Source organism: Dermatophagoides farinae, chromosome 6, assembly GCF_024713945.1.
Source record: "Dermatophagoides farinae isolate YC_2012a chromosome 6, ASM2471394v1, whole genome shotgun sequence".
Lineage (NCBI taxonomy): Eukaryota > Metazoa > Arthropoda > Arachnida > Sarcoptiformes > Pyroglyphidae > Dermatophagoides > Dermatophagoides farinae.
Window position 1 is genome coordinate 2,367,804 of NC_134682.1, and position 24,080 is coordinate 2,391,883.

At 29.2% G+C, this 24,080-nt stretch overlaps 3 protein-coding genes across 9 annotated transcripts; 2 read left to right on the forward strand and 1 right to left on the reverse strand.

The window, feature by feature from the left end:
* The first annotated feature begins 31 nt into the window (after positions 1-31).
* Positions 32-4,749, forward strand: Gpdh1 (Glycerol-3-phosphate dehydrogenase 1). Of its 4 annotated transcripts, none has more exons than XM_047057031.2 (7): positions 32-479; positions 3,110-3,178; positions 3,273-3,450; positions 3,592-3,732; positions 3,796-4,050; positions 4,136-4,475; positions 4,549-4,749. In XM_047057031.2, the coding sequence occupies exons 2-7, from the start codon at positions 3,138-3,140 to the stop codon at positions 4,647-4,649; spliced, it is 1,056 nt and encodes a 351-aa protein (XP_046912987.1). In that variant the 5' UTR covers positions 32-479; positions 3,110-3,137; the 3' UTR covers positions 4,650-4,749. The 4 variants fall into 4 exon arrangements, with proteins under 4 accessions (XP_046912987.1, XP_075587994.1, XP_046912986.1 ...); XM_075731879.1 differs by lacking the exon at positions 32-479 and adding an exon at positions 838-1,654 and having other exon boundaries at positions 2,894-3,178; XM_047057030.2 differs by lacking the exon at positions 32-479 and adding an exon at positions 853-1,654.
* Positions 4,750-5,180: 431 nt separating this feature from the next.
* Positions 5,181-8,211, forward strand: LOC124493916 (uncharacterized). 2 transcript variants are annotated; one of them, XM_047057039.2, is made up of 3 exons: positions 5,181-5,440; positions 5,893-6,486; positions 6,551-8,211. In XM_047057039.2, the coding sequence occupies exons 2-3, from the start codon at positions 5,908-5,910 to the stop codon at positions 8,009-8,011; spliced, it is 2,040 nt and encodes a 679-aa protein (XP_046912995.2). In that variant the 5' UTR covers positions 5,181-5,440; positions 5,893-5,907; the 3' UTR covers positions 8,012-8,211. The 2 variants fall into 2 exon arrangements, with proteins under 2 accessions (XP_046912995.2, XP_075587997.1); XM_075731882.1 differs by lacking the exon at positions 5,181-5,440 and having other exon boundaries at positions 5,838-6,486.
* On the reverse strand, positions 8,202-23,939 carry LOC124493915 (high affinity cAMP-specific and IBMX-insensitive 3',5'-cyclic phosphodiesterase 8A-like). Of its 3 annotated transcripts, XM_075731880.1 has the most exons (18): positions 22,701-23,089; positions 22,218-22,244; positions 20,596-20,839; positions 16,537-18,327; positions 12,613-12,894; positions 12,051-12,442; positions 11,813-11,969; positions 11,417-11,728; positions 11,221-11,309; positions 11,051-11,124; positions 10,857-10,964; positions 10,665-10,726; positions 10,378-10,545; positions 10,009-10,283; positions 9,554-9,880; positions 9,029-9,479; positions 8,817-8,946; positions 8,202-8,748 (listed from the first exon to the last, which is right to left on the reverse strand). In XM_075731880.1, exons 4-18 carry the CDS (start codon positions 17,980-17,982, stop codon positions 8,585-8,587), a joined length of 4,437 nt encoding a protein of 1,478 aa, XP_075587995.1. In that variant the 5' UTR covers positions 17,983-18,327; positions 20,596-20,839; positions 22,218-22,244; positions 22,701-23,089; the 3' UTR covers positions 8,202-8,584. The 3 variants fall into 3 exon arrangements, with proteins under 3 accessions (XP_075587995.1, XP_075587996.1, XP_046912992.2); XM_075731881.1 differs by lacking the exons at positions 20,596-20,839; positions 22,218-22,244; positions 22,701-23,089 and adding an exon at positions 23,724-23,939; XM_047057036.2 differs by lacking the exons at positions 20,596-20,839; positions 22,218-22,244; positions 22,701-23,089 and having other exon boundaries at positions 16,537-17,738; positions 18,283-18,897.
* Between the last annotated feature and the right edge of the window lie 141 nt (positions 23,940-24,080).

A 24,080-nucleotide genomic window follows, 5' to 3' on the forward strand; every position in this document is an offset into this window, starting at 1 on the left:
AATGTTTATCACATTTGACATTTTTACCAATATTGATCAATCAGTCGATCGAACGAATTAACTGATGATGATCATCGTCGAAAAAAAATGACATTTTATTTCGTTCGATCGATCTAATATTTATATTTATCTTTTTTTTATGATCTTTGTACTTTTTTTTATAATTATCATTATCACCATAATGGCCAATTATGATCAATAGATTTCATTCCATGTTTGTTGTTGATTTTGACACGTCAATAATTTATAAATTGAAATGTTCCAATTCCATTATATAGAATATAATAATTCTATCTGTAAAAGATCTACTAGAATTTGATTCCAAAAAATATAGTTTTTGTACAAAAAATACATTTCTTCTTTTTCTTCTTCTTATCATTCATCAAAGATTTATTTTGTTATTGTTATTGTGTTGTTTTCAACATATTAAAATCCTATATTTTTCAATTATATATTTTAATAATTCATTCCATCTCTGGGTAAGTAATTTTTTCAATTTTTTTTCATTGAAAAATCTATACTAATCAATAATTGAGCTTATCATAATCCTCAATATTATATTATATTATTATTGTTGTTGTTGTTTTCGCTTTCACAATCTATCTATCTTCAGAACATTTATTTTGTACTCATTGGTACTTATATATCGGTTTTAAGTTTCAATTTTGTTTTGTTTTCAAGAAAATTGTACAATGTTGTTGGTTTAGCAAAAAAAAAACAAGCTAAGAATTGGTAACCTGTTTTTTCTCTTTTTTTTTCTTATGTTTTCTGGTTTTCTGTTTTTCGTACATTCGTACGAAATTGGTGTGTTTACCACTTGTTGTTGTTGTTGTTGTTGTTGTTATCATCATTATTATGGTCTTGTCTTTAAATAATGATGACAAATTTGTGTACCCGCCTTGAATCGTTGATTGAAATACAAATGTATTGTAGCATCTATCTATCAAATGATGTTTAATAGTGACCTTGACCACGTTGATGGAATTCTCCAAAAAGAAATTTTAATTTTTACCAATAATAAACATAATATATAATCTGGCATTGAATGAAAGTTTTTGTTTGTTCAATCCTTAATTTCTTTCATTATTCGTACATTAAGTTTTGTTTTTCTTTTACATTTCCACTTTTCACTAGTTACTATCAGCTGACAAGGAAAATTTTATCAAATCGAATGTATTTTTCTCTCTCTCTCTCTCTCCGTGTAAATGTGATTTGATAAAATCGAAATTATTGATTCTCAAAACAAAGAAACAAAAAAAAAAATTAACCATTGATTGGTTTGTTGTGTTTGATGTCGTTTGAAAATCAAAATTAATCAACTTCTGCTGCTGTCGCTGTCATTTTGTTTCATATCAATACTGGGTGTGTTTGACTGTGTGCATGTTATTTGATTCTTTGTTTCAAAGAAAAATACATCAAACATAAAACTCAGTTCATTCGTTCAATTGCAATATATCATCTGCTGTCATTTGCATATTTGAATTCGAATTGAACACATACAGACATAATTTAATTGAATTTTTCGAAATAAAACTTTTCATCATCATAGTGACAGTCAAAATCACAGAAAAAAAAGAGAAAATTTCAACCTTTGAATCCATTTGGTCAGTTGATTGTTCCGTAATTTTTATTATTCAATTTTGGATTCTTGTTTGTAAGTATTTTTAAATAACTCTTTTTATCTGTTATATTCGGTTAATAATAATAAACGAATAAAATCCTAAAATATGGGTTATTGTATCATCATAACAATAAGCCATAAAATAAACCGATTTATTGTGATCATTCATAAACTGATCACGTGTGTGTGTAATTGTGATATATTTGTCTTGTTGTTGTGTTGTCAATAAAAAAAATGTTTTGACACAAATCATTCATCATTCATTGTCGATCATACAAATTTGAGATGTTAATTTCCATTCTTCTTGCAGAATGTTTGCTCTACCGATAATGATGAGAATGAGTAGTCGTTTCACTTGCTCTTGATGATGATGATGACAATATTCTTGTTATTACAGTACTACTAGTTCATTCATATATAGATCAAAAGCACTTTGCCAAGAATATTTTGCCGTTCTTTTCTTTACTCTACTTGTATAGAAACCATATACATTTTTTATGGGTTTTCTTCAAATCAAAAAAAAAAAAAAAAAAAAAAAGAAAGAATCCCTACACATTGAAAACACACTGCAAGCAAACAAGAAATATAAAAAAAAATTCGTCTGCACTTTTGTTTGCTAATAATAAATTGTAATTATTCCTGGTGTCTTGGTGTCGTTTATTTGTTGCGAAATTATTCTTTTGTGACGATGACTATGACGATAAATGTCCGTTATGTCTTTCCGTATTTTTTTTTTTTCTCTCTCTCTCTCTCTCTCTCTACCCGTTGACAAAAATTATTATTAGTCTATACTAGAGATATAATGACATGAGTGAATGTCATTTACTCGTTCATTACAAATACACATAGACAAAAACGATTCGTTTTTTTCCCTCGTTCTCACTTAACTGAATTCTGTTTTTGTTGTTGTTGTTTCTTTTTCAAATTATTCATGTTTGTTTTGTGTGTGTGTGTTAGTGGAGAATGAATTTTGAATGACAACTTTCATCAATTTCATTTTATTTTCATTTTGTGTTGATTGATTTATTATTATTGATTAATTAATCATCAATTTCCGGCTTTATTTATTGATTTCATTTCAAAGCTGATTTTTTTTCCTCTGATCAAAACAAAAATGAATCGAAAAATGAGTGCATTGTTCGTAATTGATTATTATCATTTTTTTTTGTTTCAATTTTCATTGTCATTAATTAACATTTTAATTTTCATTTTATTTAATTCATTTTTTTCAATTCAATCAATTTTCATTCAATATATTCTTATTTCAATCAGATTTTCTTCTTTTTATTTTTCTTTCTTTCCTTTTCATAACAATGAATTTTTATTAATTTCATTACGTCATTCCTGTTGTCATAATAATAATAATAATCATAATATGTTTGTTGTTCGTTCATATTCATCAATACCTTCATCATCATCGTCATCGAATGATAATAATAAACATCGACATAATAAAAAACAAAACGAATTTTTCTGGAACATTTATAGACAGGATAAATTTGCCTGGATCAAAGTTATGGGTAAAAAACGTGTTTGCATTATTGGTTCTGGTAATTGGTAAGCATTGATTGATTTATTTATTATCAAACATTTACAATATATATATATTGATTTGTTTTTTTTTTCTTATTTATGATATTGGCAAAAAAAGGGGCTCAGCTATAGCAAAAATTGTTGGCAAAAATGCACATAAATATCCACAATTTGAAACCGATGTTCGTATGTATGTTTATGAAGAGATTGTTGATGGAAGAAAATTAAGTGAAATTATAAATGAACAACATGAGAATGTTAAATATTTACCCGGACATAAATTGCCTGAAAATATTGTAAGTTGAGATAAATGAAAAAAAAAATGAAATTTATTATGAAAAACGATCATTGTGTTTACCAATCAAAAACTCATCAAATACATCGAGATAAGATAATTTATCATCATTTTTTTTCTCACTACCATATCACTATAATAGATTGCCGATCCAGACCTTGAACATACGGTTGGTGATGCTGATATACTTGTATTTGTTGTACCACATGCCTTTGTATCACGAATCTGTAATACTCTTAAGGGTAAAATTAATCCGAATGCAATAGCTATCTCATTGATTAAGGTTTGTGGTTTATTCATTTTTTTTTATTAAAAAATTTCTCAAACATTTTTTTTTCTATAATAGGGTTTCAATGAACTGCCATCCGGTGGTATTGAATTAATATCTGATGTAATACGTCATACATTAGGTATTGATACATCGGTATTGATGGGAGCAAATCTGGCAAATGAAGTGGCCGAACAGAAATTCTGTGAAACAACCATTGGTTGTAAATGTCCACATCAAGGTGCCATACTGAAGGATTTATTTCAAACGGATGATTTTCGTATAACTGTTGTGCCGGATCGATATACAGTAGAAATTTGTGGTGCATTAAAAGTTGGTTATTTTTTTCTGACCAAAATAACTTATTCCGGATTGTAAAAGATATCACTCTTTTTTCCTTTGTTTATTCGAAATCTAGAATGTTGTTGCATGTGCAGCCGGTTTTTCCGATGGTCTTGGTTATGGTGACAATACTAAAGCGGCTGTCATTCGAATTGGCCTAAAAGAGATGATTCGTTTCTGTAAAACATTCTATGCCGATGGATTACGGGTGTCAACATTTTTTGAATCATGTGGTGTTGCCGATCTAATTACCACCTGTTATGGTGGCCGTAATCGTCGTGTATCCGAAGCATTTGTTAAAACGGGTAAAACAATTGAAGAACTTGAAACTGAAATGCTCAATGGACAAAAATTACAAGGTTATCAAACTTGTGAAGAAGTGGTTAATATGCTCAATCTTAATGGTTATATTGATCGTATGTATTTGAAATTACGAAAAAAAACTCAAAATTCTTAAAAAAAAATGTCTTATGTTTATACTATGTCTAGGTTTTCCATTATTCCATGCTGTAAATCTGATTTATAAACGTGAATTACCTGCAGAAAAATTGGTTGAATTTCTACGCAGAGAACCTGATGAAGATGATTGAATTTACTATTGACTGTGCATCCGGATGAATTCATGATTCATCATTTATCAAAAAAAAAAATAGACCCAAATCAATCAATTAATCAATCAGGAAAACAAAAATACTAAACAAAAAGAAATCGTGATTGTGAAACGCACTTGCCACACAATCCACTTCAAATAAAAATTGTGACTGAAATTAGATTATACTCAAACAAAACAAAACAAAAAAAAACGTCCCAAACAACCTATTTAAAAAAACCTTTTTTAAAAAATTTATTTTAATCGATTATTTTCCTGCCATAAGAACACTCATACACACACACACACCTCCCCATCTTTCCTATCTAAATTCTACACTGAATTTTAACCTGAATCACTTGTTATATTCAATTTATGTTATTAGTGTTTTGTTATGATCATGAATGATGATTGAATTGAAATGAATTTTAATTTTAATAATAAAAAAAAATGAATTTTTTTTTTAATTTAAAAAAAACGCGCATGGGCATCAAAATTTTGTTTTGTTTTGTTATTACGAAAATCGAATGTTGTGTTTGTTTTGAACATAGTTGTTCGAAATGCGCAAACTCACAATTCCTAAATGTATTTAAATAGAATATATACACACATATATTGCTCATCATACAATACAAATAGACCGAAAAACTGATGCGCACTTTAATTTTTGTTTTCTGGTTTAGTAGTTCTCTGAAACATTATTATTAATCCGGAACATTTTCTTTCAAATAATCATCGATATTATAAGATTCTTTTTTTTTTTGTTTATCAGAAAAACCAAACTATTGAAAGGTTTGTCATTTGATCACTATTATTAAAGTTTTTTTTCGTTAGATAAGATCGTTGATACCTGTCGTGAATCGTGAAATTCAGAAATTTTTATTTTTTGTTTTGTTTTTCGTAATGTCGATGATGACTAATACCATTGAAAATTGGTCAAATATCCTATTTGCTTTTCAATCGTTTGATTCGAGGATATAATGTCAATGCATACACAAAAAAAACTTGTTATCCTCGAAATCGTATGATTGATAGCATATATAGTGTAATAATAAGTACTCAACGATGATGACTCATCTAGCTGCAAATCGAGATTTTTCTCTTTTTTTCTCAATTTTTTGTACTCAAATGCTAGTTGATTTTTTGAAATTTCATTTCAGTATATAAACAATACGATTTATTCATTCATTTTTTTATTATTTTTTCTTTTTCTTTCATCATTGATATATTGTCTTTGTGTTTAGTGTTAAAACAACAATATGGCCGATTATGTTTCACTAAAATCATCGGATAAATCCGATGATTTGGATTCAACATTATTATCACCATCGATGACCGATAGTGGTGATCAATTTGCTGGTTTCAAAAGTTCAGAATCATTGGTTACTTTTAATAAAACAAAAATGACCTATACAATTAATGATGAATTATCGGCACATTTTTCTGTATTTTTATCATCATATAAAATGGATGATAATGATCATGTTGGTATTTGTCGCCTCCCAGATGATATGTTCATTGTTTCGAAATTAATTCGTGATTGTGATGTGGATACTGAGCTGGAAAATCTTGATGATATTGGTCTATTAGATGATGATAAAATTATTGCCAAAAAAACTTGTTTCAAGCAAAAAGATTTGCCTATGGATAAGAAACCATCATATTTTCAATTCTGTTATCAGAATTCTAATGGTGCTATATTGGGTAAATCTACACCGTTCCAAATTAAAGATGTGACCGAAATGCAAAGTTCATCAATGTCACCACCACAAATGGTTGAAAGTACAGCCACTACAAGTGGCGTTGTTGAACGTCCGGATGAAGAGGATTTTATTGTCGTAAGTTTTTTTAAAATGAAATTTTAGTTTGCCAAAAAAAAAATAAACATTTTGTCTTGAATAGGTTCGATCTCAAGAAAGTTTTCTCAAAGAACGTATCGAACATTTGACCAAATCAAACAATTTACTTCAATATCTTATCCGTAATATGGAAAAAGATATTGTTGATAAGGAAAATGAAAACAAAGAATTGAATTCTCGATTAAATTCAACCGTAGAGGAATTGCAAAAAATTAAGAAAGCACAAGCAGATTCGGCCGAAGTTTTGCAATTTATTAGCCACCAAAAAGATGATCTAGATAATGTCAAGTCACAATTGGAAGAAACATTGAGAACTGAACGGGAACTTCGACGACGATTGGAAAAAGAATTGTCCGAATTGCAAGACACATATAAAGAATATGATAAAGATTTAAAAGAATCACGTGAGAATGCCTCTCAATTGCAAACAATTTTATCGCAAAAAGAAGAGGACATTTCATTGGCACAAGATATGATAGACAATCTTCGTAAAGCAAACAACGAATTGCTCAGCAAAGTTCATTCGTTGGAAGATGATATGGAAAATACGAAATCAATTCTGGCCACAACATTGGACGAACGAAGAGCATTAATGGATGAACGTTCAAATTGGCATACATCGATGAAAACGTATGATGAATCGAAAAATTATCTCATACAACGTGTTGAAGATTTGGAAAAAATACGCGATAAACAATTGGCTGAGATTAAATCATTGGAAGAAGAATTACGTCAGTCGATTTCAAATCTAAAAAATATTAATTCAAAATCTGAAAAAGAACAATCATATCATCAGAAACAACAGCAAGATATGATCATTAAGATTGACAAATTGAATGCTGATTACATTGAAATGCGTGCTCGTTTAGAACAGGCTAAAGTTGAATATGGAAATCTGTTTGTGAAATATCAAAATTTACAAAAGAAACAAGAACGTAATAGTTCATCACAAGATAAATCTGGTTCGATATATCCAAAATTACCATCAAATGAATCTTCTTCCTCTTTGGATGCAGATAAAATGATCATTATTGATCCTATTGATCGTATTCTTGATGAGATGGATTTGGCTACCCAAACCGATTCAAAAAGTTCAACATCCAAAGCAAATGATTCTGCAAATCTATTAACATTGAAAGAGGTTAATGAAATTCCAATACAATCCTCGTCGGCTGAGCAACAGCAAACTTTGGTAAAAACAATTGCTATCGAACCATCAGCACCACCACAGAAAGAACAGCCACAACAACAAGATGATTCGATTCATGTAAAAAGCATTATCGATATGCCATGTACAATGTGTGAACAGGTAATTCGTTGTAATCAAACGGACGAAAATGGACAAATGAAAGAAATGATTGAACATTTTGAAGAAGTACATAAACAAAAAATGTGTCCCGTTTGTTCCGTTTTGTTTGATACACGATTATCAATATTTAAATCATATTTTACCACACATTTACAGAATCATTTTAATCAGATGAAATATCCTTCTCAAAATTAATTAATCATTTATAACACAAAAAATACCAATAATGATTAGATGAATATTTTTTTTTTTTTTTTGGTTATATACTACTCTATATAAGTGAGATTATCTGTTTTTCTTTAATCATTCATTCATTTGTTTTTTCCAATATGTTGACTTTATCTATCAAATCATCATTGAATAATAAATAAATAAACAAAATATATTTGGTTTTATCGGAAATTTATTACATTTGAAAAATAAAACAATCGACAATAAACAAATGTCACAATGGTATTTATATATATATAAAAAATGAAAATGAAAATGAAAAATGGGCGGACACCGGTGTCAAAATGTATGATGGAGAGGGCACACAACAATTTGTCAAAACAAAACATTCATCATTAATAATAATAATAATAATAAATGGTAAAATTTAAATTTGATAACAGTTTTTTGTTTTTTAAATAACAACAAAACAAGGGAATTATACAAGGGAATTTTTTTTTGAACGAGGAAATAACATTTCGATTTTCATTGCATTTTGTACAATTTGTTGTTATTATGATCAGAATATGATCCAATATCCGATGTATATATAGGAAATCAGCTTGTATCATTAGTGTTTTCTTCATCCACTTCTTTGATATCATCTTCAGCCGATTCGGATACTTTTCGAGATTTTGATTCGGCCGATGCAGATAGTTTATCTTTCCAATATTGATAATTAATATTCATATTGTCAATCATTTCGGTAAAGTTTCCAAACGCTATAAAAAGTGGTGAACAGATAAAATTATGAATTCAATTTAATTTTTGCAGGAAAAAAAAGACTTACAATGCCAAGCTTCAAACATATCGTTGGCAAAATAATCGATAAAACCAATTTGTGATTTTGGTATTGAACAATTTCGTCGATCAAATGTTGGCATCACAACAGGCAGGCATTTACGTTTTTCTTCTTCGGTCTAAAAAGTTATCATTTTCATTGAAACACAACGAAAGATAAATTACAATATAAATAGTCGAAATGAATATGGTTCCAATTACCTGATCACAATATTCGGATGCAATCCGATTAGCCCAAACTTCACATAACTTAGTCGGCCGACCTGGATTTGAAACATCGGCACATTTGATTAACATCCGTTTGATTAAGACTATATTCTCTGGGGTGGCCAAATCTGATACAGTGGTTGATGTAGAAATATTATCATCATCATTTTTGTTACCACTACCACCACCAACACTTTTATATTTATCCAGACTAATCAATTGTTCATCATCAACAATATTGAATGATTGAAATGTACGAACGAATTTGGTTAAATGTTCAAAATGTTTGGTCATTTCGGTTGCTAAAACCATATCGATGATTGATTGACGACATTCACGATATGTTTCACGATCAAGATTTTTAAATATATTCACACGATCCGAATCCGGTCCTAGAACGGTGAGCCGAAAACCATATGCAGCATGATGACTTTCTAGAACCGATCTATATTGATTCAATAAATAATGATTAGGATTTTAATAAACGAAAATAGGAACAAATAAATTACGAATACATACATATCATTATATAGTACGGCTAATTCATGATTTGAATTCGAAAGAAAAGCACTATTTCTACCAGGATGATCAACATCATGAATGATGGCCGCAATCAAACAAATGGCCTGATCAAACGGATCGAACAATGTTTTTAGTCGTTCAGACATTAAATAATATGCTGTCGCTTGCATTACATCAGCTGCATGTGTAGAATTATGGTATGAATTTTTGCGATAATTAGCTTCGATTAATGAAAGCCAATTTCGAGCTACCGTTTGGCTACAATTTAATGTTTGTAATACATTAAAACGATCGAATATTGAAGTGCCAAGCCATAATAATGGACTAATTTCAAAATCAAACAGAAAACAAAAATGAAAATGAAAATGAAAATTGATCGTAGGTCATTATTATCAATTAACAATCACAAGTTAATGGTCAATAAATTATCATCATCATTATGGCCATCATACCATTTATCTGATATTCTTTCAAGTTCAATGACATCGAAATTCCATTCGAGATCATTATCTAATAATTTTTGTATGTTAGCCGGTACGGTTATCGATGACGATAGACTTGATTGATGTTGATATTGTTGTTGTTGAGAATGATGGTGGCTTTGTTGTTGACTTGAATACGTGGGCGTAGACATTGTTTGTGTTAGATGATATGAAACACTATTCTTATGTGATGGTACATCATGTGACAATCGTCTTGTACTACTGTTGGTTGATTTATTTGATGTCTGTCGAGAAGAAAAGAAAAAGAAGAAGAAGAATTAATGGATAAGTCATTATTATTGATAATGGGTATTGATTCAAAGACACATTTACACTTACATTCATCAAGCTACTGACCAATTCCGATGTAACCTGATCATCTGGATTGATTTGATTCTGAAATTTATTGAATACTTCAGAATTTTTCAATATATCAATAGCTTTCTCTAATGTTGGCGCTAAAAATGTTGGACCACTTTCTTTTATGGCCATTAAGATGTTTATAACCTGTCAAATGATAATATTGCAGCATTAGAGATAAATGATGATGGTGAAAGATGTTGAACATTTTAAAGTTTAATCGACAACAAAAATAAAATAAAATAAAAGAATTTTTCGACCGTTACCTTGGTTATAGGAGCTTCGATCATTGATACGGAATTGAATTTTGCTAAACTTGGTCTCCGAGCTACAGAATTTTTTTTGTTTGTTTGAAAGGAATTTTATTTAAAAAAAAAATATAACCCGATAAATGATAATGGCAATGGCAATAATAATAAAGCATATAATAATAATTTATAATAATAAAATAGACAGACCTTCTGAACGAACATCAATGGTTGACATTTTACGATATGCATTTCTTGCTGCAGCCGCTGTATTCGGTGATGATGATGTTGCCAATGATCCATGACTTGATGAGAATTCTAATAAATTTATGAATAAAAAAAAATTTTTTTTTTTTACAAATTCATCCATAAATTTTCATTTTATATAAATATAAATAATATACCTCTTTCTGGACTCATTAGTTTATCAACAAAAAGGAATGGAAATTCTTTAATATAGATGATGTATTCAGGTACACTACAATACATTCGAAACATGGTAACAAGTAACAAATTTCAATTAGAAAAAACATACTCTACTAAATAAAAAATAATAATTATCAATCAAAATTACCCTTTTCGATAATTAATTGGCATTATACGATTCCAAATTGGTACACTTTCACCGGATTTTCTTCGATGATATATTTGTCCTTCCCATTCCTTTTATTTGAGACAAACACACACACACACACACACACACGAGAAATAATTATTGAAAATGCATTTTATTTTTGTCCGTAGGCCAAATGAATGCTGACTGCACTTACCTTGCCATCATTATAGTTATTGATTTTTTCATCCACATCCATTTTAATTAGGTCATTTTGGAAAAAATCCTGTGTTCGCTGTCCGATCATATCTTCGGCACGGAAACCGAACATTTTTTCAATTGATTGATTAACATATCGTATATCATGTGATGGACCAGTAATGACTACACCATCTTTACAGGAATCAATGGCCATCATCATTGTTTGTGCGGCACGTAATTTCATTTGCATCGGTAATTCAAATACACATAATTGAATCAATTCGTTTTGATAATAACCACAACCTTGAGAAACGGTTTCCGATATACACTATATATTTGATTCGATAAATAAAATAACATGTCTATAAATAGACGATATCCTAATAATAACTAACTAACTAATGAAACATACCCGATTGAAACCGGATTTATAAATGTCCATCATCATCATCATATGATGATGATGATAATAAGATTCATCATCCGGTTTTTCATTATTATCATAAAAGTTTTTATTCATTAATGCCATAACTATGGTAAATTCACTGCCTTTTATATCACGAATTGCTCTATAATAGTTGACAGTTATTTTTTTTATTATTGATAACATAACAAAAATATTAACAAATCAAATCATAAAAAAAACTTACCTGCACAAATTTAATGAATCCAAAGTTGGCTGCTGCTGTCTATTATCACAAAATAATAACGTTGTTGATGATGATGATGATGATGATGCGGGCGGATGTGAAGATGATGAATCTTGTAAAAGAAATTTTGTTCTAGCCGAATTATTACTATCAAAACGAACATGTCGTTGTTGTTGTTGTTGCTGATGATGATCATGATAATGATGATGTTGATGATTATACACATGAGATCGGCTGTCAATTATGATTAGCTCATGTTGTTTTTCAACATATAAATTCATAGCCGATTCTTTTGTATCGACTAAATCGATAATTGTGAAACCAGATTTTTTTCCAGCATCACATAACCATTTGGCATGATTATCATATTTATCATTGAATACTAACAACAGCTATATATATGTTTTATGGGAGAATTTGTATTCAAAAAAAAAGAGAAAAAGAAAGAGAGAAAGAGAAAGAAAAAGAATATTACATTTGGGAATAACCGAAACCAAAACCCAAAATTTGTCAAACCCATTCTTTCATTTATTCAAATGTATTTTGTTTTCAACAAACATACCTTTGGATTTTTCATTTCAATATTCATACGGCCAAATTGTATGAATGGTTGATGTAACTGTTCAACCATTGTGTTGGTTGTGATTGTCGATTGCTGCTGCTGTTGCTGTTGTTGTTGTTGTTTATTATTATTGCTATTAATATTCATGGCCATACGAAGCATTTGTGTTGAGCCAGATAATTCATTAATTTGTGATACATATTTACCGCTGCTGCTGCTGCTGCTGCTGATGTTGTTATTTGTGTTCATAGTTTGTACAGCGGATAATGATTGATCTGAAAGCTATAATAATTATGTATCGTTTTATTATTTGTTATGTCAGAAAGATGGAAAAAAAAGAATGAAAAAAAAAATTGATCAACACAAATAAATACACATATATCTTGTCTTGATATATATTAAATTTCTATAGAACAAAAGAAAAATATTTTCAAAAATATATTCTCATTCATCCTTCATTGGATTGATGTTCAGGTTGCTAACAGTGAAAAAATAGAGATAAGAAATTTTTTTTTTTTTTTTGCTAATCCTTATCACCCACCAATCAACCCATACTATTAATTATTGTTGTATTGAAATAAAAGGCTATTGTACCGAGTTGTATGTGTTTAGAGTATAATTGATATCATCATCATCAAATTTCTTATTATCAGTGCCCATTGTCGTCGTTGTCGTTGTCGTCGTCTTAGATAAACTCGGCAGCGATACTTGCCTGATACAGGTTTTGTAAACCATTTGTATGTTTTTTTTTTTTTTTTTGGATAATTATGGAAAAATTTTTTTTTCTTACATTTGGTACCGTGTGTGTGTGTGTGTAAATGTTCCTGAGGAGATTATTTCCATCAAGTATTGTATTGGGCGACGACCACGAAAACCAAAAAAAAAAATTGATGCCGGCAAATGATCATACCAATTTGTTGGTTAAGTGGATTTTTCATTTCATTTTTTTTCTTTCTTTTAAGAAGTTTTTTTTTGCAATATGAAAACTTAAAAATCCCTCATTCCATCATCATCATCATAAATATTATGATGATGATGATTATAAACAGCAGCAATATAATCAATTATGGCGCCTACCTAATCACATATAGTCGGGCTAGATTTTTTTTTTTAATATCTGGATCGGTTGATTAATTAATTAATTAACTAATCAGATCTATGATCGCATACTCACACATACACACACACACACACACACACACACACACACACACACACACACACACACACACATCTCCTTTATACACACGTACACATTTATATAAATGTTATCGATATGAAAAAAAAGAAAAAGAAAAATTAATTGATTGATTTATGGCCCACTTTAAAATCAAGAAGGATGTTTATCGATCCAAATTTTGTTTGTATGTGTGTGTGTATTCTATTGGTGTAATTATTATCATCACCATCATCATCATCATCAACATCCAAATACAGCCATAAAAATATATATTAGACATTGTCGTAATCGTAAAAAAAAATTTCGATATCATTTGTGTTTGTAATGTCATAGACACACATATACAATAAATATAAAGTATATATATCGAGTACTTTGCTTATGGACAATAATAATATATAATTGCACAAATATTGTCACCTCCACACATGGCACTTAATTATTTATGGCCTTTGTTGTTGTTAGATGTATGATATATGCCTAACTGATTGTTGCGTGTGTGTGTTTTTATTTGGTAGTGATAAATTTCAAATTTCAATGATGACCATATATTTTGTTATTACGTTTCTGTATGTATGTACAATAGATTGAATTTAAATTGGAAAAATCAAAAATCATATCAAAATTAAAAAACGATTGATTTGGTTGAAACGTTGCACACACAAAAAAAACTAATTCATAGTTTTATTCATGTATTTGCGTGCCCGTTGTTTTTTTTAAATGATATTCAAAGATGTTTTTTTTCTTTGGTAATTCTGGTGTATATAAACAACACTATATCAACCGATTGTATATCGGACAATTTTTTTTGTGCTGAACAAAAACAAACAAAGAAAAATTTGATCAAACAGATTTTGATGCCGAAACTAATGATAACAATCAATAATGTATTAGCCGGGTATTACACAATACAGAATATATATATATTTAGAACCAATTTACCTGAAAATATTCAACATTTCAAATCCTCTGGATTAAAAAAAATAGTTTCAACATCATCATCATATATAATAAGATAAAGGCAGAAAAAAAATGATGATGATGATGATATTTTGATCAATTTTCATTGTTTTGTTTTGTTTTTTTTTTTTTTTTTTTTTTTTGGTCATATGATAATGCTACACACACACACACATACACTGAAAAACATACAAGAATTCAGGAATGAACAGATAACAACGACAAGAACCGCGAAACAGAAAAAAATAGAATAAAAAATTCTGTAAATTCTCTTTTTTTTGTTGGCTGTAAGTTGACTGATATATAGAATAGAATTTATAAAGTAAAGAAAAATGATGATGATGATCATCATCATCATCGTTATTTTTGAAAAAAAGAAACGCTTCTTTTGTGTGTTTGTGTGTGTGTGTGTCGATTGACACAATCAGCACATTCTCGTCATCATTATCATCATCGTTATTTTATTATTATTCGTTAAGAGAATCATTCAATCATTTATTTTTTTTTTCTTCACTCTGAATTCATCATCATCATTTACCTCTCTCATCCAAGCAACCCAAACAAAAACTAAATGAATAAAATTCCTTTTCTTCATACACACACACACACTCGAACACATCTTGATTTTATATTTAATTTCTCCACACTAACTAACTATGAAATGAAAATGAATGAATGAATCAAGAAAAAAAAAGATGAAAATTAATTTATCATCATCAAAGGGCAAAAGATCTAGCATCATAAATATACAGACACACGTCATCATCATCATTCAGTAATTAAATCCATGGCTACCAATTTTTTTTTATTTTTTTTTACTGATGGATAAAAATATGATGAGAATGATGATGATGATGATGATGTGCATACATACGTATCCGTCGTCATTGACAAGATACAGAAATATTTACACTACACTACACGTGCCTGCTTCTGCTGCTGCAGATGATGTTTATGCACAATTTCGTTTTTTTTTTCTCATAATGAATAAATTTATCAGATTTTTGTTTCTGTTTTACTTTTTTTTTCTTGTTTGTTTCAAATGACGTCTTGAATTGATAATGAATGAAAAAAAAATCTGGAAAATGTTTGTGTGTGTGTGAGTGTGGGGGGTGGATAGGGGAAAAAAGTACATCATTCATTTTATTCTACTTGCCGTCTATCTGTTTAATCAAAATTTAAAAAAAATGAAATTATTATAATGCTGATGGCCTAATCTTTATCTGTTCTTTTTTTTCCAATTGAAATCTGATAGATTTTTAGTCGAAAAAAAAAAGATTTTTTTCCTCTCGTTTCGTTTCGTTTCGTTTCGTTTTTTTTTTTTTTTTTTTGGTTTCCGAGGAAGCCAATTTTATTTTTCATATTTTTATTTCATTTTAACTTCAATAATATAATTTGCTTCAGGCATTTTAATTCATTTATTTTTTGCTGCTGTTTAGTGTTGGCCATTTATGTCATTTCGTTTCGTTACATGGTCAAACGAAAACGAAAATTGATTAATTTTGAGAATTTAAAGAGATAAATAAAAATTTTTCAAGTGTGAAATGTTTTTCTTTTTTTAGTTAAGTGAGATCCATATCGTCATCATTTGAAACAGGAATACGATACCAAAGTCAAGGACAGAATGAATGAATGATTTTTTTTTTTTTTTTTGCTACCCCTTCATTATTCATGATCTATTCAAATGAAATGTTGGCTTCACTGTCTAAATTCATTGTTTTTTTTTCTAGATTTTGTTTTGTTTTTTTTTTTTTTTTTGGTTTTGATACACAATGGTCACTTACCGAACATTGTCCCAAAAGATTGTATGATTGTGTGGATTTGGATTGTGTTGGCGATGATGATGATGGTGGTAGCAGCGGCGGCTGATCACGATATGGCTCTAATCGAGCTATCGTAGCTGAGGTAGTTGAATTAATTCGATTAAACATTGATGATGATGATGATGAACCATATAGACAACAATATGGTTGATGGCAATGATTATTGGCACCTGATGATGACTTTGGATTGATAATTCGTTTTTGATGACGGCAACAATAATGATGATGATAATGTTCATCATCATCATTGTCCATTTTTTTCTTTTGTTGTTGGCAACTTTTATCGATTATTTGATCAGATCGTTTAATTTTTTTCTTCATCTGATTCTTGTGTTGTTGATCACAAATATTTTCGACATTTTTTATTTGTTTCTGTTCATTGCTGTTTGTTTGATTAATTATGGCCGAATTATGATCATTACGATGACCGGACATTGATTCTTGGGAACAAAGTTTACATTGTATAGATACCGGTAATGATGATGCTATTATTGAGCTTTGTTGTGGTTGTTGTCCATCCATTTCATCATCCATATAATCACGGCTACGACGATTATTTTTTGTAGCCATATTTGTAACGATCAAACTATTATTAGTATTTGAAAAGTTTGCACTAGATGTAGGCGATAAATGTTCCATACTACAAGTACCAACAATTGTTGTTGGTGGTTGTACGACAGATAATTCTGATGCTATTGAATGAAGACCAGTTAATGATGCCGATATGGATTTAGTATGAACACTTTCAGCTGTATTCTCTTTACGATTATGATGGCGATGATGATGATGATGATGATGATGTTTGTGATCAGATTTTGTTGTTGTCGATGTTGAATTATTATCATATTGTTGACGACAAAAATCAAAACGAATAGATTGAAATAGACCACAAGAATAATTACGCTTATCGTCGCTTAAATTATCATCATCATCATCAATATCGCAACATTCTGATGATAATGATGATGATGATGATGATGATGTAGGTGAAATGTTAATTTTTTTATCCAATTCCTTATTGTTGTTATTCTTTTTTTGTCGTTTTTTCAATGATGATAATCGTATCTTGGACGGACTATTTAATATTGTTGTCGGTATTGTAATTGATGATTTTAAGTTATTTTTAGTTTTATTATTATTATTGTTGTTGTTGTTGTGACGATCTAGTTTACATTGATTTGTTGTTGTTGTTGTTGTTGAAATTTGTTGCTGAGTTATATTTGTAGTTGTTGTTGGTTGTCGTTGCTGTTGGTCATCATCATCATCATCTGATTGATGGCTTTTATTATTATTATTATTATTATTATTGATATTTGTTGTGGCGGAGGTATTGGAGTTGTTGGTGGTGGTGGTGGTGGTGGATGAGGCAGAAGCAGCAGAAGCTTGGGTGCTTGGTGTGCAGCCCATTATATAATTCCAATGGAATTTGTCCTATTTACTTCCGGACATTTGTGTATGTATATATCGTTTTTATTATTTCCGTTTTGTTAAAATTTCAATAATAATAATGATGATGATGATGATGATGATGATTAAATGTTGATGGTTGATATACACAAACAAACACATACAATCAACAAAAGCCAATGACTACACATTTCTTCTTTTCATTCAAGTACAGGATATTGAATAACAATAACAACAACAGCAGCAGCACCAACAACAACTACAACAACAACAACAACAACGAACGAAATAAAAACAGACCAGGCTTTTTTTTGATTATTATTTTGTTCAATTGATGTAGTCAACCTGGTTGTATTTCGGTAAATGATAATAATAATAATAATAATAATGACAAATCGATGAAGATTCCGGTTTCAGAATAAATGAATACATGAAAATCACGTAAATGGAATTGAAATTGGAGAAAAAATATATATATATATCTTTTACACATTAATCATCACATGCATGTATAATGATAGTAAACACCCAAATTTATGGCGCCCAAATTTTCGATTTCATTTTCAAAAATATAAAAGGTATTCCAGCAAAAACAGACACACACACACACACACACAACGATTGAATGGTCAAAAAGAAAATGAAATTGAACACACAGAGAAACACATAGCCGATCAGCCTGTGTATTGTAGGCTAAAACACTACAACACTACTGTCATTGTAGAAACTAACCAACCAACAAACCAGCCAAAGAAAACTAACAAATAAAATTTTTTTTTTTTTTATTTGGAGAATCGAATCACAGTATGTGCGTTTGCCCATGTGTCTATGTATTTATTGTATGTATGTATGTGTGTGTGTGTGTGTCTTCTCCAAATCGTTGATATGAAATAAATGATGTGATGTGATGCTTTAATAAAACTATGATGATGATGGAAAAAAACTAGCAATTTTTTTCTGTTGTTGTTGTTGTTGTTTTCGGGATTCCTTTATCATTATTATATACACACAAACACACACAAAAAAAAATACAAATACAGGTATATATCAACAACAGTTGTTATACTGTTGCTGCTAGTTTATTTATAATAATATAAAAATATAATAACCTACACAGTGTTAGCTAGATAGCTAGCTAGCTTTTTCTTCTTCTTTTCATCATCATCATCATCGTTATTTGCAAAGCTTTATCCAATTTGTTCTCGATTTTTTTTTTACTGATATTTTTAATGCTGTTGTTGTTGTTGTCGGTTGATTATTATATTATATGTATGTATATGTTCTGTTCTATTTTGTTCATTTTTTTTTCTGTAATAATAAAAAAAAAATAATAAACAGCAGACATATAGTTGTCGATGTCGTCTTCGTTGTCGTTTTCGTTATTGTCGGTTGTTATCACTCAATTTCCTTTTAGTTCAATTTTTTTTTCATTCATTCATTCATTTCATTTCATTTCAATACCAATTCCACACATTTCATATATATATAACACACACACACACACACACATACACATGGATAGAGTATAGGTTTAATTCTGAATGTGAATATGTAGCTAGATGTTTTTAACCTGTACATACAAACATAGCCAAAAAAAAATAGAGAGAAAGAAATTGTTTTTTTTTTTTTTATTTATTTTTGACAAATTAAATCCAAAAAAAAAACGTTGCAGCAGCATCATCATCAGTGATAAACATACATTCATACATGCATAATACTGACAAACTATGCATACATTGCACAGACATACACACACACACATAAACACAAAACATCACATAAATTCTAATCTCATTTTCATTTCATTTCATTTGTCGTCGTTTGTCAATGTTGATGTATATATATATATATATAGAATAACAATATATAAATGAACGCAAAGACTGTTTGTGTGTGTGTGTGTGTGTGTTTGTGTTTCAATTAAATTTTTGTACATTTTCTTTTTTAAATGTTCGTTTTTTTAAAAAAAACAAGTAAAACGATGATGAAGGGCACCCTATTCATTTACGATCATCATCATCATCATCGTCGTCGTTGTAGTCGTCGTCGTCGTCATCGCCGTAATTATCATTATCATTATCGTCGTTGAATTTTTTTTTTTCTTTTTATTTTCAATATATTCGAAATAGACCGGCATTATGATGATGATGATGATGATGAATAATGATGATGATGATGATGATGAATAATGATGATGATGATGATGATGATGATCACATCATATACACAAATCACTTGATATCTTAGATCTTAGTATCGATCAATTCACAAGTGCAAAAAAAAAAATTTTTTTTTTTTTTGAAAGATTCTTTGATGACAGATTGATACAAAGAGATGCGTGATAGAGAGAGAGAGAGAGTTAGTTATTGAATGAATGAATATGAAAAAAAGAGACGACGACAACTACAACAACAACAACAACAACACTAAACGAATAAAATGAATTAGAATCAATTTATCCTTTTTGAATGAATCGTTCATGTTCATGGACACAGGTATACACACACACACACACACACATATACACATTTATTTATTTATATTGTATCGATGGACATTTTTGAAATGTGAAACGACGTTTTTTTTCTGATTTTTCACAAACACACAGCTTACCTGGAGCATAACATGTTTATATCGATGTTTTTTTTTTGGTTGGTTGGTTGGTTGGTTGGTTGGTTGTTATTGAAATGAAATTTTTTTTTTTCATTAAAAATCATCATCATCAAAATGTTGATGTTAACAATATATTAATTTAATCGTTTTTTCTTCTTCTTTTCAATATACGGCCATCCAGCAATAACCAAGAAAAAAAATAAAAATAAAAAGAGAAAAAAATCGATGAATTTTTATTTAATTTCTATACGTTTGTTTGTTGAATAATCATGGCCAGGAAAAAAAATGATGATGATAAAGAAATATTCAATGGACATTGATGTTGATGTTGATGTTGATGTTGATGATGATGATGATGATACAAACTGGAATGGATTGATTGTCGTCATCATTAATGGTAATGATGATGAGAATTGTGAAATTTAAATAATGAAACGCAAATATAATAATCAAAAACAAATCTACAATTTGAAGCAAAACAAAAAAATAAAACAGCTAAATTCAGCTAGATTCTGTTATTCTGTTGGTTATTCTGGTGGTAGCAAAAAAAAATATGTATGTATGCATATTTATGCATATATGATGAATTGATTAAAAAAAAGAGAGTCTAGACAAACAAACCGAGTCAGCAAACCAACAAAAGAAAATTTGATTATTATTTTATGCATACAGCAAAAAAAAACAAACAAATTTATTCCATGTTTGTGAAAGAATCGAATTGAATAAAACGGGTAGATGAATGGATGGATGAAACAATAACAAAAAAAAGGCCATCATCATCATCATCATCATTGATTGTTTTGTTTGACTCTCTGTCGATTTGATCCGAGACTCAATATTTATACAGATGTCATCATCATCATCATCCTTATCATTGTCAGATATGGTTTCGCTTTTTTTGTGTTTGGCTGATAATTTTGTTTTTTCATTTGAAATTATGTCATTCAAATTTGGACCAGAAAAAAAATTCTATGACAATGATGATGATAATAATGATGAAATTGACAGGACCAGAAATTGGTGTTACAAAAAAAAATGCCGAAGAAAATCTCCATCTTTGAACAGTCGATTCATTTATTTATTTATTTTTTTTTTTTTGGTTACATAATAATCTTTTTATAATTAATTTTTATCGGTTTTTTTTCTTTCTTTATTTTGTATCGATCAAACGATCGATTGATTTCATCAATATTCCGGTCTGTTTCTTCTCGGGATAACGGGAAAAATCCTATCAAATAATTTGTATCGTCAAAAGAAAAACATTATGATAGAACCACCACCATCACACATACACACAAAAAAAAACAGGAAATTGTTTATCTTTCACACATATATTCAGGTCAATTCATTTGGATTAAATAAACACACACACACACATTGTTTCCTGTGTGTGTGTGTTTATTCGTATGATATGATTATTATCGATAATCATAATTGGTATTTTTTTATTTATTTATTATAATAATAACCATAAGTTTCAGTCTATTGTCTGGTTCACATCATTATCATTGGGCAATTTTTTTTTTTTTAGATTCATGTGAAAAGGAAACACATGAGCACACCACCACACACACACACATTAAATTTAGTGTGACAAAAAAATAAATAAATAAAGATAATACCTTGACGGAATTTAATTTGAGTTCGAGCTGATCATCATCATCATCATCATTGATGGCTGATTATTAAATTTGATGAATGATTCATCAGTCACCACACACATACACACACATTAGTCTCATGAATTTTTAATCAATGATTCTATAGAAAAAAAAATCGATCGATGACAAACAAACAATTACGATGCCATTGCTAATGTCGTTATATGATGTAGATGTGCCGTTGGCCATTTGTTTGAAAAAACATTTTTCATTTTTATGTTTTTTTATTTTGCTCTAAATTCTCAACAAGAAGAAGAAGAAGAAGAAAAAATTGTTTGAAAAAAATCATTTTCTGTTTGTTTGTTATGTTTAATTCTTATTATTTGATAGATCGATTGATTGATTGATTGATTTTATCATTGAATCGATATATAAGATTCATTCATTCATTCATTCATTCTTCATCAATTTGGTTCTTTCCAATGAGTTGTGTTTATACGCCACCATCATCCACAATTATCATCAATGACACATACACTACTAACACGCACACGAGATGATATGTTTGACGTAAGAGATTCAAACGAAACAAAAAAAAAATAAATTTATAATTCAGAAATAAAAAACGAAAATAAAATTATTTTTCAAAAAAAAAACTGATATAACTATTTGTGTGTGTGTGTGTGTGTACGATGGATGTACATCGACAAATTCATTTGAGAAAAAAAAAATAGAAAATTGAATTGAACATGTGATTATTAATATCAAGGTTATTTTTTTGGTGCTTCAAGAAGGAATCATCGACTTATTTATTTTTATATTTTTTTTTTTGGTATTGACGTGGAAACACACACAAAAAAAAAATTTATTTTTAATTACAACATCACAGAATCGACGACGACCATTTCGATCATCTTTTTATAGTAATTCCAAGTTTTGTATTGTACGAAAGAAAAAAAAATTTTTTAAAGAATTTAGCCACCTGATTGAGAAAGAGCAAGAGCAAAAAAAAAAAGAATTCCAATCACATGGGTGTTTAACTATACTACGTTGTCTATTCTAACTAAACATTGTTTCCAAATATATTGATTGATTTTTGTCGTTCTAATATTTAATTTCTCTCTGTCTCTCTGTCTCTCTCGCCTCTCTCTATCAATCAATTTCTCAGTTTTTTTTTCTTGTACACACATTATTATAACAACAACAAAAAAAATGATGATCAACTTCGTATATATCACACACACACACACAAACAGAGGCCATTCATTAAACTACTGACTACTGCCACTTTTTTTCCGTTTTTTTTCCGTTGTTTTGACATTATTCGATTCGATTCGTCATCGAGATAGCAATTTTTATTCGCTAAAATCTCAAATCAAAATACATGATAGAAAAATAAGCGACAAAATGAATGAATGAAGTAGAAGCAGCAAATAATAAATGAAATGATGATGATGAGCTATAGCCATCATCATCATCATTAACATTAACATTAATGATAATATAACAATAACGACCGGTAGTTACCAAATGTATATATGGAGTTTGGGTATTTTTGTAGTTGACGATGATGATGATGATTTGGTTTTTTTTTCATTGTCGTAAATATTGCAAGTTAACTGATTTCACAATACATGTTTTTTTTGTAGCGCAAATGCTTTTGTGTTGTATTATTTCACTTATATATATCACCATTGACAAACAGACACACTCATTACATTGCTGCTGCTTTTGGTTGTGGATATTTTTTTTTTTTTTTTTTTGGTTATCCAAAAAAAAGAATGATGATGATGATGATGATGATGTAGATTTTGTTTTCCACAAACACACACACACACACACACACAAGCACAAAAAAAAACTAATCAAAGTGGTAAAAAAGTA

Excerpts from the sequence above, each read along its gene's own strand:
- Gpdh1 (XM_075731879.1), top strand. The coding sequence starts at position 2,997 with ATGTTTGTTGTTCGTTCATATTCATCAATACCTTCATCATCATCGTCA. Across the intron at positions 3,451-3,591 it reads ATAAATTGCCTGAAAATATT|ATTGCCGATCCAGACCTTGA; the intron begins GTAAGTTGAGAT and ends TCACTATAATAG. Across the intron at positions 4,476-4,548 it reads TCTTAATGGTTATATTGATC|GTTTTCCATTATTCCATGCT; the intron begins GTATGTATTTGA and ends TACTATGTCTAG.
- LOC124493916 (XM_047057039.2), top strand. The coding sequence starts at position 5,908 with ATGGCCGATTATGTTTCACTAAAATCATCGGATAAATCCGATGATTTG. Across the intron at positions 6,487-6,550 it reads ATGAAGAGGATTTTATTGTC|GTTCGATCTCAAGAAAGTTT; the intron begins GTAAGTTTTTTT and ends TGTCTTGAATAG.
- LOC124493915 (XM_075731881.1), bottom strand. The coding sequence starts at position 17,982 with ATGGGCTGCACACCAAGCACCCAAGCTTCTGCTGCTTCTGCCTCATCC. Across the intron at positions 10,727-10,856 it reads CATTGATGTTCGTTCAGAAG|CTCGGAGACCAAGTTTAGCA; the intron begins GTCTGTCTATTT and ends AAAATTCTGTAG. Across the intron at positions 10,546-10,664 it reads TCGAAGCTCCTATAACCAAG|GTTATAAACATCTTAATGGC; the intron begins GTAACGGTCGAA and ends ATCATTTGACAG.